General features: G+C 46.4%; 1 protein-coding gene and 1 long non-coding RNA gene across 2 annotated transcripts; one reads left to right on the top strand and one right to left on the bottom strand.

Moving 5' to 3' along the window:
* Nucleotides 1–3,418: 3,418 nt before the first annotated feature.
* On the bottom strand, nucleotides 3,419–5,533 carry LOC127293565 (63 kDa globulin-like protein). The gene is made up of 5 exons (XM_051323206.2): nucleotides 5,137–5,533; nucleotides 4,881–5,056; nucleotides 4,732–4,794; nucleotides 4,372–4,656; nucleotides 3,419–4,263 (listed from the first exon to the last, which is right to left on the bottom strand). The coding sequence occupies exons 1-5, from the start codon at nucleotides 5,522–5,524 to the stop codon at nucleotides 3,631–3,633; spliced, it is 1,545 nt and encodes a 514-aa protein (XP_051179166.1). The 5' UTR covers nucleotides 5,525–5,533; the 3' UTR covers nucleotides 3,419–3,630.
* Nucleotides 5,534–14,506: 8,973 nt separating this feature from the next.
* LOC127293566 (uncharacterized) lies at nucleotides 14,507–14,861 on the top strand. The gene is made up of 3 exons (XR_007845957.2): nucleotides 14,507–14,558; nucleotides 14,658–14,730; nucleotides 14,828–14,861. It is a non-coding gene; the product is annotated as an uncharacterized lncRNA (long non-coding RNA).
* Nucleotides 14,862–15,091: the final 230 nt, after the last annotated feature.

Below are 15,091 nucleotides of genomic sequence, written 5' to 3'. Positions count from 1 at the left end.
GTGGCTATATTGGTTCAATAGCCCATTTGTGAATTAATCTTGATGAACATTTTGTCACCAGCTATTCCTCTGTACGTATCTAAGATGCCATCGGCTGAACAGCGAGTGCAAATGTATTGTTGTCATTTGTTCCATTTGATATTTTTATTGGCATTGTACTTATGCATTATCACGGTCTAGCTTCACTTTGTTTGAGATATCCCTTGCAAGTCTAAGCGATTTATCCATGATATTTCACCTACTTTTCTATCAGTCAGCCAACATACTGGCGCGGCGTGCCGCCGCGCCCATCATTGCTAGTGGTATATAACATCGACTCGATGATGCTATGTCTACCCTCAAACCACAGTAATGCAACTTGTATCCAATACACCCTTCTTGAGCTTCTGAAGAAGTTATCCATCTGGTGCAGAGCTATCCCAAGATTGAACAATCAGCACCAGTGTAGTAAAACCCTAATCGACAACCTACAATAATACATGGATTTAAATCCACTTAGAGCTATTAGGACCTTTCCTTTAGGAATTAGATACCGAGGGATATTAGGAGACAGACAAAGGAGTTTATAAAGTGGCAAACATGTTCTTCCTTAACATAAATATGTCTTGATTGTTTCATCTGACTATGTGAGGTTTGAGAGTGCTCACCTCTATGGATGTAATAATTGAGGGTATGATGAAGCACGTGCAAATAGTGACTTCCTGTTTGCAGACAACATAAATTATTGACCACATAAGAAAATGATGCCAATATTAACCAGTGGCCATGGATCTGGTACATTGCCAGTAGCTTCGTTATGGTATTGTCAATGTAAGACACCATAACAACACAAATAAGAGACATAACTTGTCCTTGGGCAGCCTCAACTATTCCTCCCCGAAGCTGAAATATAAGAGTGGACTCATCCGCTATTCCTTGTGTATGCATAGGGAACAAAGAAATATCTTCTCTTAGCAGAGGAAGCAAAATTAAATTGTCACTGATAAAGAAACTGATATCTTCAGAACCCAACATTAAACTATATGCTTAATTTCAGAAAAATACATTGACTTATTTAGTGTTCAAGCAACTCGCAGTTCTAAGATCCAACATTACTAACCATATTGTACATGCAATCTTTCCTGTCCAACCCGCAATTGTCATCTTTGGGTCTACCCCGGGGCCAGATCAGGTTTAACTGGAAAACTGAAATGGATACAACACCGGCACTCTCTGAATTTTCATGGATAAGCACACCTGAAGGATATTTAAGGGGTGTGGGCCATTATTTCCGTTCTTGTGACCTCTAATAGTCTAGAATACTGTGTAAAAAGTGAGCAATTGGTAGCACTGAACTGAACTCCAATTGCAGTAGGCTATTTTTTCCATTATCATCCAAAGTCCAAATATTTTATGCTATATCAGTAGCTTTGCCTATTTACAGTTAGGAGTTAATTTAGCATATAAGTTATTATTTAGAGTAATTTAGAGTTGCATGTCAAAAAGAAAGAAACAGAAGGCCAAATATCAGTTGCAACAATTATAGCATAGGTACCTGTCAGATCAGGAATGTCCTAAACCCTAGTATGTGGGTCATGTAGAATTGTAGAAATGTAGGAGGAGGGAGAGCTAGGATTAGAACTCACTGGGTTGACATGATTGTTGCTCAGATATCGTGTAGATACGTCGCCACTTGATAATTCGAAGTTTTATGTGGGACATCATCTGGACATCCCATCATCCCATCGAGCCATTAGCACTGGGCCGCGTCAGCTTCACAGATGAACCCCGCGACGATGCTATGACCAACTACGGACATGATGTGGAAAATTGGAAGAACAACCTTTTAGATTCCTTGGCAGGCTAGCACCATCACCATCAGTACTAATCACCATGAGGTCCATGCTCAACGTAGACACACTTTAGGAAAATCTCAATCACAGAGCAGTCTATGGTACAGCTCCCAGCGGCGGGAACGATGTCACGGTGACCTGGGATTGATCTTGTTGTCGTTGCCTCCTGCTATTTTGTTGGATTACTCATCATAGATGTGAAATTTCTATTTCTGCTCTACCACGAGCTGCTTCAAGAATGTTCAAGTCCTTGTACGCTTTCGTCTGCAGGTTCAGAGCATACTTCGGATTAGTATCTGGAACCAAATTAAATATAATACTTCAATTTTCCTCATTTCGTGGTCTGATCTTATATCTGGAGAAGACGTTTCTCTCGTCAGAGATGTGACCACTTCTTGTACGCCTTCTTGTGTTGACATTCTTTTAGAGCTCTGTTCATTGGCTGATCTGCATACCTCTTTGAGACCATTATAGGACCCCAATTCCACAGTTCCAGCACACGTCATCTTAAGAAAGAAAATAAATATTAAGATGTGCCGCCCTGTAATTATTGTCGGAAGCAGTGTTACAGTAAATCAGAAGATGGAATCATGGGACTGCATGCTAACGCGGCTCGTCCAGGTGAAAGATGCAACAACTTATGTTGGAATTTTCATCTATATGGGATAAGTCTGTGGTTTCTCGAACTATATTACAAATAGTGACCACTAATCCGAAAGATACGACATCATATTACCTGTTACAGCTAGGCTGCTCCTTGCCAATGAACCAAGATCTTTCATGATGGAGCATATCTCTGTCTGCCTGTTTAACAGTCGAACGATAGGAGGTCTCTGTGTCACCGTGGCCACCACTTACTGCCCTCCGGCCGAATGAACCAAACCATAGATATGGCGCCTGCACGGACGGGTTAACCAGGAGTAATGAACTGACCTGGACATCAAAGCGTGGTACAGCGAATGAGTACAGGTCGAATCCTACCGCCCGCCGCCACCGCTATGGGGCTAACTGCTGACCAAACTGGGGAAAACAGAAAGCGGAGATGAACGGTTATACAAAGGAGGTCGAGATTATTCCCATAAATACGAGAGGAAGATGATGAAGCTTCATCACGAGCTGTGCACCTGAATGAGGATTGGTCGAGGCGCCGCCACGAGTAGTCGCCGTAAGCAGGAGCCGCAGTGCTCGGAAGGGGTAGAGACGCTCATGGGGCTGCGGAGAAAAAAATAGAGGAACCAAACTGGGCCAACCCTAGCAGTATGGGCTATGCAATTCACATGCCTCGACCCAATTCACCACAGGACACCCAGGTCAATTTTCGGAGAAGCGGCCCAGACACGTCGGGCTGACCGGGACGAGCAGGTACGTGCGGTGACAACAAGACACAACGACGCAGTGCGAGGACCAAGCGATCTGGAGCGTTCAATCACTGAATCCAACGGCTAACAGTGCCAAAACGCTGAGAGGCCAGGCCTAACTAGTTCCATTATACTGTTAACTGATTATGCATGCCCTAAGGAAAAGGCCAGAGATATGTGACATATGAGTATGAGTACTTGAAACTAATTTGTGGGTCGTACAGAAAATACAAGAAAAGAGTCCCTTGTTTATTTATTTATATGTATGAACATGCCTTGCTAGGAAACTTAAACTTACATCATTGTACCGACTACCGAGCCGAGCCACACTTATTTATGCTACTCCCGAGTGTAGTAGATACTAGACGCACGTACAAGTCCAACTCTTAAACTGCTCGGGCTCCCGCTCGCTCACTCACACTGTCGCCGGTCTTGCAACTTCAGAACGCACTGGTTGCCATCCTCAGGAAACTCTCCACGGCCTCCTCACCACGACCGCGGTGGCGCCATTCCTCCTCCCCCTGCCCCTGCTGCTGCTCTGGTCCGGCGAAGAAGCCCTCGTCTTGCTGCGCGTCGAGCACCGCGTCAATCTCCCTCGCTGGCGCGCCGAACGTCAGCTCCTTGGCGGGCCTGTCCAGCTTCCCGAGCACGTTGTTCTTCCCGGCGAGCCACACCCTCTCGTTCTTTTGGGCGTTGATCTCGAAGCACACGACCTGGAGGTTGTTGCTGCCGCGGGACGACGAGATCTCCACGACGGGGTGGCCCGGGGGCACCACGAACGCCGAGCCGGGCGACACCCGGGCACGGATCGTCTCGTACTTCTGCTGCTGCTGTTGCTGCTCCTCCGACTCCGACTCTGATCCGCTGCCGCGTCCTTTCTGCTGGTGTTGTTGCTCGCGCTCGTCGTCTTCTTCCTCGCGCCCCCTGCCCTTGCCGCGCTCGCTCTGACCTTGTTGCTGGCGCTGCCTTTCCTGCGACAGGTGCGGGCAAACGATCTCCACCTCGCCCTCGCCTTCCAGCACCAAGGCGATCTTCACGGACTGCGTGTTGTAGTACGGCGCGGTCATGGAGCCCTGCCGATTCATCGACGCAAACAGAAAAGGTTGAGTTCAGAAACATAGTACGTGCTGTGACAACGTCTGGCTGCGGTTAGCTGCAGAATTGAAGGGTCGATCGCCCACCGCGGTGATGTTGGCGAAGGCGACGCGGACGTCCTGGTCGGCGAGGGCGCGGAAGCTGCGGGCGTCGACCTCGTAGAGGCGACCATGGCGGTTGGCGATGGTGGGCCTCTGCTCCAGGAGGTTGTAGGTGCTGCGCGAGTCGCCGCCGAACGGCCAGTGGTGGCTCTGGCCGCCCTCGGACGCGTGGCGGAGGAACTCCCGGACCTGCTCCTCGGAGGCGCGGACGATGAACCTCTGCTTCTTCCTTTGCCTCCCGAACAGCTTCTCCAGCCGCTCCTCCGGACTCTGTCAGCAACACGTCGTGAGTTCTCTGCTAGACAATTTACGGAGTACTGTACTTCGCAGATTGTGCGCGCGTACCTTGAAAGCAGCTCTTTGGACTCGTTTGCTCAAGCTTGACACGAGCGACTCGCCCAAGAAATACTGCATGCCATCCACGTGTCAGTCCGTACACGTACATGATTCGAATTTTGGGCGGCAAAAGTAGCGAGCTAGGCAGAAAGTTCTACCTGGAATTTGCCGGGCACGGAGATGGTGTGGAGAATATTGGCGACGATCAACTTCCTCCGGCCGTCGGTGTTGGCCAGGTGCCTGATCGTCCCGGCCGGCGCAACGACGACATCGCCCTGACGGACGGTATAGGACCTCTTCTCACCGTTCTCTATCAGCGTCACCACCCCCTCGCCTGCGTGTGCAAGATAAAGTAAACACACAGACGCATTCATGCCGATGCCGTTCGTGCGTGAACCGTGTAGAAATAGGTACCTTGAACGACGTAGCTGATGGTGTCAGCATCCGGGTACCCTGGCACGATGAAGGAGCGCGGGTTGGCCTTGATGATGGTGACGCGGTAGTTCTTGATGCCCCGGAGGAGCCGGGACTCCTCGTTGAATGGGCGAAGGGCCTCGACGGAGCCATGGTCGCTCCGGACGATGCGCTGGAAGCTGCGCGGGCCGAATACGTACGGTCGGCGGCTGTCCTGCTCTTGCTCTTGCTCCTGCTCCCCCTCACGCCCGCGGCCCTGCTTCCCGTGCTGGTGCTCCCATTGCTCGCCGCGCCTGCCCTCCTCCTCCTTGGAGGTCCCGACGGCCGCTGCGAAGAGGAGACCTGCTGCGAGGAGGAAGAGGAGAGGGATGCTTGCTTTGATCGCCATGATTTACTCGTTGCTAGCTCTGGTGCTGGGAGTGGAGCTTCAGCCATCCTATTTGTAGCTCGTGAGCTACTGTACGTGGCATGGTGGCGCGGCTACGTGGAGGGAAGCTGCGTGGCAGGGGGGAGGCGGGTCGCCACGTCCCGCGGCGATGCTTATCCGGCCTTCGGCAGGGTGCGCTCCAGCGTGTGTGTTGCCTGTCGTGGCGTGCTCGCTTACTCGCTGTGCAGAACGACGGTGCTGGTTCAGTGGATTCGGTGCTAGACGACCAGGTACAGAGCACCTGGACGCTAGACGGACTGCTCGACTAGAACGTCTAGTGATTCCAGTGGGAACTCCGGCTGGATATGTCCTCACCGGCCCGACCTCTGAACTCATCGACTTCGCACAAGAATCGTCCGTTCTGAGCTCAATTATAATGAGAGATATCGTTTGTTTCTTCGGTTTTCGAAATGCACGATTCTTCTAACCTCAGTCATTTTGTATCTGCTTTGATCAACATCTAACATTCTAACTCCACGCCTCCACGCGACTCTGAAAGTTTTGTGCGTAAGACGTTGACTGGTTAGTAGACGCAGAACTAAGCTAGTGCTTAGTAGACTCTTGCAATTTAAATTTGCATTGTGATCCTTTGCATTGCTATTGGAAACGCACACATCATTACTATTGGAAACTTTTGTTCCCACTCTATGCTAGTTAGAACTTGATCTAGCTTTAAGAGAGATCCCAACATATGAAAAGCCATGTAACCTGATGACAAAAAATAGGTATTTCTCCCAAGTTCAAAAAATTTATAATAGCATTGAAAACAATATGCCATCTCGCATAATAGTTATTATTGTGTTATCAATTTCCAATGATCATAAAATGTCCTCCAATTAATATAGTAATTGTTACATTTTCACACATTAATACTAGCTCTACTTAAAAAGAAAGCTTCTGTTGTAATATCCCAGGATTTGCGGTTACAAAATGAGAGGAAACAGATATGTGCATTGCATTCATGCATAGAAAATCCGGGGAATTTTCACGCTTTTAAGTAAAACATGTCACAGTAACTGAAGTTTCACTTGAGTTGATGAAATTGAAGTAGATCATTAAATCAAGTGTTGTAAACCTCAATGGGACTTTGCTAAAACCTTGTTTTGGGTAGAGATGATTTAATCTATGGGTTAGATCAAATGGAACTAAAACTAACCCAATAACACATTAATCAAGGATCAACTATTTGATCTTAAAAAAGATCATAATATGGTATTCCTTGACATAACATATGAACATCTATTCAATGGAAAATCAACTAACAATAAAATGGAGAAACTTTTCTTGACTTATCTTTTCCATGTCTTAAACTAATCTATGTTCCTACCATGAACCTCATGGTATTTCTTCCACTTCAATCTTGGATTCATGACAAGGAAATCAACATTAGTATAGTTCTCTAGTTTCCATTTATTATATTATTCTCTATTCAAAATTATCATACATCAAAACCTAGAGAAGAGAGAGGTCTACATCTATTAGAGAACTAATGTCAACACTTGATCCAAAACCTTGAATATATATCCATATGCTCACATCATCATCTTTAAGAAGAACCCTAGTGTGTTATTCAAGACATTTCCTAGATAGAGAACCCATTTATGTTAACCATAGATCTTGATGATCATATCATTATCTTTGGAGCATAACCTTAGGGTATTATATAAGTCATTCCCAAATGAGAAGAAACCATTGATACCAACCTTAGCCATACCTATTAAAGAATCAAGGATAATTTTTGAGCTAAAACATTAGGATATAATCTATCTCATCTTGGAGTGGTGAGATAATCCAATATTAAATTAAAGGGATTTCTATTTTCGTGCCCTCGGGTCCTTAGTTGTGCTCAGTTTTCCCCAGCTCGTTAGTTTTTCCTCAGTTTTCCCCTCCCTCTAGTTTGAAACCCCTCGCAGACGCTCGGACGGGAGGGTTGCCGTCAGGTCAGAGGCCTTACCGTTACCGTTAATCGGACGGGTGGGGCTGCACAGAGGGCAGTTCCTCTCTGACCCATCTCGTGCTGACAAATGGGGCCGCTCTATCGGGCTGCCGCAGCCAATGACCAGTGGGGTCATCTATTTTTCAGGAAAAGTCATATATTGCCGCTCTGAGGGGCTGCCGCAGCCAATGACCGGTGGGGTCGTCTATTTTTCAGGAAAAGACATATATTTGCCGCTCTGTGGGGCTGCCGCAGCCAATGACCAGTGGGGTCGTCTATTTATTTATAGAAAATCATATATTGCCGCTCTGTGGGGCCTCCGCAGCCAATGACCGCTGGGGTTGTCTATTTATTTAGAGAATATAATATAGAGCCGCTCTGTGGGGCCGCCTCAGCCCATGGCAGGTGACTATTTTCGTAGCTTAATCTAAAGTGACTCTTATGCTAAACATTGTGCATAATATATAGAAAATAGCTAGATCTCTAAATATATAGAAAATAGCTAGATCTCTAAAGGGGATGGATGCATGGCTTCACGTCGTCGTCACTTTCATCGTCAGTATCTTCGTCGTCTAAGTAGTAGTACTTCCTGCACATTGTTCCGTAGAACACCTTCACTGTGAGCACATCATCACCTTCATATTTGAAGTGTACGTAGCAGCCAAAATCCACACCGTGCGCGATGGCGAAATTCTCCCAGCCCTTGTCGAGATACATCCGGCCTTGTCCGTCAAATAGGACCTCCACGGTCCAGAGACGAGGACCGCAGTCAGGTCACTGCGCAGATACACCTTAGCTGGCTCCTGGCCGTCAAGATAGTCCGCAAACTTTTTTGGGAGTGCCTGCAAAGAGATCGAGCGCCGATCGTTTGAAATTAAAGGTTTTTTAGAACATGTCCATAATTAATCACATGCATCATATATGTGGGAACGCGTACGTACCTTCTTGACCAAAGGGTCTTCATAGATGACGATGAAGAACTCCTCTATGATCAATGGCAGTGTTGACGACGGTGGTGGTGGCAATGATGACGATCCACCACCCCGGCCGCCCCTTCCCCTTCCCCTTCCCCTTCCCCTTCCCCTTCCGGTCCGCGTCCGAGACGTGGAAGCCATGGCAATGGATGATCAAGTGTATGTGAACGAAGAAGAGAGAGGCAGAACCTATTGACACAAGGGATGGCCGTTGTGGGTGTTTATAAGGGAGAGATGACCGTTGTAGGGGTTTACACAATAAATTAAGGAGGAGCTGACCGTTGTGGGGGTTTACACAATAATTTAAGGAGGAGATGACCGTTGTGGGGGTATATATCTCCACAAAAAAGTAATGCGGACTATCTTGATGGAAATGAAACTTCGTGATTTAGTTTATCATTTTATCGTGAAAAGTAATGCCTAAAAGAAATGGTAATTCATGATAGTTTATCATTTTACCGTAATGGCTACAAGAAATCGGTGATTGTTCATCATTTTTTGCGTGAAAAGTAATGGCTACAACAAATCGGTGATGGTTTATCATTTTTTGCGTGGAAAGTAATGGCTACAAGAAATGGGTGATGGTGTATCATTTTTTGCGTGAAAAATAATGGCTACAAGAAATGGGTGATGGTGTATCATTTTTTGCGTGAAAAATAATGGCTACAAAAAATGGGTGATGGTGTATCATTTTTTGCGTGAAAAGTAATAGCTAAACAAATTGGTGATGGTGTATCATTTTTTGCGTGAAAAGTAATGGCTAAACAAATTGGTGATGGTGTATCATTTTTTGCTTGAAAAGTAATGGCTAAACAAATTGGTGATGGTGTATCATTTTTTGCGTGAAAAGTAATGAATACAACAAATTGGTGATGGTGTATCATTTTTTTGCGTGAAAAATAATGACTAAACAAATTGGTGATGGTGTATTATTTTTTTGCGTGAAAAGTAATGGCTACAACAAATTGGTGATGGTGTATCATTTTTTGCGTGAAAAATAATGCCTAAAAGAGTTTATAATTTAGCTCGTGAAAAATAATGCAGAAAACCAAACTTTAGCGTACTGGGTAACCGCCCTTAAGCATACATAGAGGGTGGAAGCTAACCGCCGACAGAGAGAGGGTGGTGGCCCCGACCAGAGAGAGAGATAGGGGTTATCCTGCCCGTTAAATCCTACGATCAACGGTCAGCGGGCACGATCCGCGTGACATCGGCTAGACCAATCAGGGCAATGTTGGGCGTCTGTGAGAATTTGTGAAGGGAGAGGGCAAAACCGAGTAGTATCAAGAAACCAAGGGCAAGTGAGTAGTAATTCAAATATGAGATTTAAAAAATGGAAAATGCGTGTTTGGTACAATGAAACCCATCTTGGCCTACCTCAAACTATTTGCAATACAAGTGCGAAAATTATGGCCTCATTCAGACAAAGTATGTTTTGGGGAAAGTTGTTTTGGGTAGGGCTTATTGTGGAAAACCATGCACCTTCATAGCTACTAGGTGATTTGAGAAGTGGCAATTTGTGATAAAACTTGATTTATCTATAATTTATCTATGATTTGAGAAGTGGCAATTTGTGCTAAAGACTCCATGAGTAAGTGCCACTCTTTTTCGGAATTTTTTGCACATTAAATAACTCATTTAACTAGTTAATCCCATTTGTTGACTCTCTGTTGACCAGCCACTTGAGGGTAAAACTGAGTATAATGCACTAGCCAGTATTAGCACTCAAGGCGAAAACTAAGCACACAAAAAATGCTAGTATATGACTCGAGGGTATACCTGAGTATATCTAAATTTCCAGGGTTAGACTCGAGGACGCGTGTTGCGGTGCAGAAGTGGAAGACGTGCCATTGTTGACACGTGTCGCGGTGCAGACGTGCAATAGTGGACGCGTAGGACGCGGGTCGCATTTAGGACGCGTAAGCCCCTCTCTCCCTCCCTCTGCACACAATACGTCTCATTCTCGCTCATGCACGAAACCACCCCTCTCACGTCCCATCAACTTCTCCAAAAAACCCCAACCGCCGTACGAGCGCTCCCCTGCCGGCGATGGAGAAGAAGAATGCGCCGGCGGCCATCGCCCCCGAGCCCGTCGCCTCCCAGCCCGTCGCCGCCGAGCCCGTCGCCGCCGAGGGCGGCGCATCCAAGCGCGGCGCCTCCGTGAACTGGGCCTATCTCACGGCTGACGGACCACTTCACAAGATCGGTGAATGCTTATTGGCGAATGAGGAGTACGTGGGCACCTACTCTGCTATGAGGCAAGTCTGTAGAAATTGGCGCTCAGGTTTACCTGATCCCGACGTGCACCTGCACGAATGGATCATGCTAGACCATGCCCTTCCACGCGCCGCTGAGTTCACCTTCCTCCATCTCGGCACATCCCGCTACGTCACCATAGATCTATCTGCAGTTCGTGCAAGGTTCAAATTCCTCCATATCTACCTTTTTATTTTCAATCTTGAACATCTTAGTGCTGAATGTTATCTCCATCAATATATTTTAGATACTACTTCATCGGCTTTTGCCGTGGCGTCATCGTGCTTGCCCAGAAGAACCCGCCGCACAAGATACGGCTTCTGAACCCACTCACAAAGAAATCGAACACTATGTTTGAGGCGCAGATGCCATCTGTTTTTCTAAAATCAGTCGCTGTTATCAAATCCCCGATGACAAGGTATCAACTTGTCAATGCCTATGGATTATAGGCTAGGGTTTAGTTAGAAGTAGAGGGTAAGTAGATCTCGAAGGTTTCAGCCGAAAAGTACTCGACGATTGTGAAAACTAGGGTTTGTAATAATGATTTGATGATCTCTTCGTCCCTCGACTCCCCCTTTATATAGGAGGTGGAGCCGAGGGACTCGTGTCGTACAAGTTACAGAGTCCGGGACGGTTTCTAACTCATCCCGCCAGATTACAAATAACACTTCCTATTACAACTCTAGCTTTCCTTAATATATCTTGGGCTCCCGAATCTTCTTATTCTTCGAGTAGTGGGCCTTCAGTAAACCCCGGGTACTATCTTCGGCAGGCCCATTTGGGATGCCTATGTCAGTAGCCCCCGAGATTTTACTTGAATCGTAGAGTCAGGGAAAATCTCCACTGTTTATTTTTAATCGACAGCTTTATCTTTTCTATATTTCTTCTCACAAAATTCTATATTGTACAGGGATAATGGTAGTTGGGGCTAGTTCATCTGACGGATCAGGTACTAGTTAACTGCTCTAGTGGCAATCCGCAAAAACCTACTTCAAGACCACGTCCCTGGACATGATCTCGGGATACTGGTATAAACTTCGACAGGTGCCGCTTAAGGTCTTACCATTCTGTCGAGTCCCAGTCAAATTTATCGAGTACCTAACGCGTCCGTTAGGATTTTTCTTCGTATCTGTTGATACGGATAAAAGTAGCAGAGCGCAGTCTTTGGCGATGCTACGCCCAGCAGAACGGATCTGGGGTCTTACCTTCGCGAATTTGCGGCATTCAGAAATTGATCGCAACTTTGACGTTCTGAGAATATATTGTCGAGTGCTCTTTCGGCTGTTGGAATGGCACATTTTATCGAGTCAAATATGACTTATATTGCTCTCCCGATGGGAGTATATGTAGAGTTAATTATAACTCGAAATATACTCTTTTGCTCTTCTATTTTCCTTCTTTTTTAATTTCATCGGGCACGCGAACAGCGTTCCCGATGGGAGTAGCCCCCGAGGCTACAGCCAAGAACTTGTGCTTGGTTGTAGGCTCAACATTTTAGTCCACCTTGTCGCTATATTGTCATTATTTCCCGATATGATCTTCTTTTTATCTCTCGGGTGCGCGAACAGCGCTCCCGATGGGAGTAGCCCCCGAGGCTACAGCCAAGGACTTGTGCTTGGTTGTAGGCTCCTCCAATTTCTATATTGCCATACTCGAAATTTTACTTTTGTCGGAGTAGCCCCCGAGCATTTGGGCAAAAACTTGTATTTGACCAAAGGCTCCCGAGGTATTCAAATAACTTCTCCTGTCGCCAATCTTCTTTTATTTTTCTTGTCGGCACGCTTCCCTTATTCAAATTCACTTCATCTCTGTTAATAATCGGGATATTTCTGCCTTGTGGGTCCATTGTTTCCACCACGTTGACACGTCGTGCAAGTGGGGGCACACGTCCTCCGCTTTTCCTGGTGCACGTACGGTAACGCCTATCTCAGTAAAAATACCTTTTTACCCTTTATCTAGAAGATCTTTTTTCACCACACGATTTCTTCATCCAACGGTGCATTGCTTCGCCCGATTCTTATATAAACCTTTCTTCAACCTTCGTTCACTCCTTCGTTTGCGCCACACATCTATTCCTCTTTGCAAAAACTTCCCCTGCGCCCAACTCTCGTTGATCTTCCGTACGCACGATCATTGCTTTTCCAGTGCCGTTGATGCCACCGCGCACGCGACTCACTCGCCACAGCACTCCAGAATCCAAGATGGCCGCTGAAGACCTTGAGTGGGAGAGATCCAAAATCTCCAACCAAGATGTCAACACGCTGAAGAGGCTTGGCCTGATGAAGAAAGAGGACGCCATCCGCTTTCCCAGCGAAGAAAGCTACCCAAACCCTCCAATGGAGTACCGGGTTAGTTTCGTTGATCATCTCATTCGCGGCCTTTCTGCCCCTATTCACGATTTCCTCCGCGGCCTTCTTTTTGTTTATGGGATTTAACTGCACCAGTTGACCCCCAATTCCATCCTCCATATTTCCATTTTTATCACGCTATGCCAATGCTTCCTTGGAATCCCTCCTAACTGGATTCTGTGGAAACGCATTTTCTGCCTCCGCCGCAATGGCTCCCACAATGCCACCTATAACATAGGCGGCGTTGTTATCTGTGTACGAACTGACGTTGATTACTTCGACGTCAAATTTCCTGATTCTGTCCAAGGATGGCGCAAAAGGTGGCTCTATATACACGAAGAAAGTGCCAATTCTGTGGAACACAACATAATCCCTTTCGATGGAAGTGCCAAAATCCAGCGCCGCCGCTCCTGGGATGCTGAAGCTTCCGAAGAAGAGAGAAAGGCGACAGAAGCACTTATGTCTCGTATTCATCAGCTTCAAAATACTCGAGGCAAAGAACTATCTGGTGTTCAAATCACTGCCTATTTCCTTAGGATTAGAGTGCAGCCTCTTCAGGCTCGCAAAAATCCCCTTTGGACGTATTCTGGTGAAAACGATGCCAATAGAATCTCCAGTGATCTTTCTGCAAAGGACTTGGAGAAGTTGATCCGAAGAGTTTCTCGCTTGGCCAAGAAGGATCCTATTCCCTCCTCTTGTCGCGTGGAACCATACAGCTCCGCCAATCCTCTCCCCGAGGTATTTTGTCTTCTCGAGTTTCTGTCTTGTTCCGAACTTTCCCTGCATCTCATTGTATTGATATCTCTCTAATTTTTCTTTTGTCGCTATTTTCTTGCAGAACCATCCTACTATGGCTTCCCTTCCTCCTCTTCCTGAGGATGGAGAAGTCGAAGAACAGGCTATCGTTGCCGAAGACACCCAAGGTTCTTCTATTCCTGAAAGTGAAGTCGCAGGTTCTCACAAATCTGCGGCTTCCCATGAAAAAGAAGTTGAATCTGAAGCCAGCGAATCGACGCAATCCCTTCCTCCTGCTCTTTCCCCAAGGAACAAAAGGAAAAGGAATAATGCCGAGGATTCTGGCACTTCTAAGGCTGAAAAAGTTGTTCCTTCTCATTCGAAGGCAGCTTATGATCCTTATATTGAATCCTTCGTCAGCTCGTAAGTCGCCTTTATTTCTCCCTTTTTCTGTACTCGAGGAGTTTATCTTGTCTTGCTTTTTATGCTGCCGATTTTTGATCAACAGTGATGACGAAGAAGAAGTACCAACTGTTGACGCGGCTCCTCGGACAAGCACGTCACATACTGTACTTGCCTCAGACACGCTAGTTGAAGGAGAAGAATCATCGCCTCCTCAACAAAACGTCGTCACCACAACTCCGCCAGCAAGCCCCCTTGCTCCTTCACCAAAAAGGACAAGGATTGAAAAAATTGTTGAACCTGTTCCTCAATTGGGCAGCTCGTCGACTCTGCTCTTAGATGATGTAAGTTTGTCGATATCTTTATTTCCTCTATTTTGCTTTTACACGCCTTCACTATCTTTTTCATGTCGATGTTTCTCTTGCTGTGTTCTTTTTTAACAGCCTATGATCAAAGAGCTTCTCCGCATCGGATCCCAATTTATTGGGTATCGTGAGTATGCTAGCAGAGCCGAAGGTAATCAACTTTTATACTTGCCGTTTTTTCTTGACTTTTTGCTCCTGTTGCTTGTCGCGATTTTTGATCTTTCTTCTTTCTTTTTATATCTCGACAGAGAAACTTGCAGAGGCCAACAAACGTGCCGACGCACTTGCTAAAAAACTTGAGCAGAGTGAGGCGGCTCGCAAGAAAGCCGAACTTGTTGCTAGTGAAGCCAAAACCGAGGCTGATGAAGCTAAAGCAAAAGCTGCTAGTGTCGAGGAACTGCAGAAAAAACTTGAGGATGCTGCATCTGCCCTAAACGAGCACAAAGCTGCACAAGCTTCTCGTGAACAGGGGATCCTCAAGCGCCTGAAATCACAAAGTCGGCGCACTCACA

This window comes from Lolium perenne, chromosome 4 (genome assembly GCF_019359855.2).
Source record: "Lolium perenne isolate Kyuss_39 chromosome 4, Kyuss_2.0, whole genome shotgun sequence".
NCBI classification, from domain to species: domain Eukaryota; kingdom Viridiplantae; phylum Streptophyta; class Magnoliopsida; order Poales; family Poaceae; genus Lolium; species Lolium perenne.
This window is presented reverse-complemented; position numbering and strand designations above follow the sequence as displayed.

Coding starts and splice junctions, on each gene's coding strand:
- LOC127293565 (XM_051323206.2), bottom strand. CDS start 5,524: ATGGCGATCAAAGCAAGCATCCCTCTCCTCTTCCTCCTCGCAGCAGGT. Junction 4,795..4,880: donor CCGTGCCCGGCAAATTCCAG/GTAGAACTTTCT, acceptor GATGGCATGCAG/TATTTCTTGGGCGAGTCGCT. Junction 4,264..4,371: donor CCTTCGCCAACATCACCGCG/GTGGGCGATCGA, acceptor ATGAATCGGCAG/GGCTCCATGACCGCGCCGTA.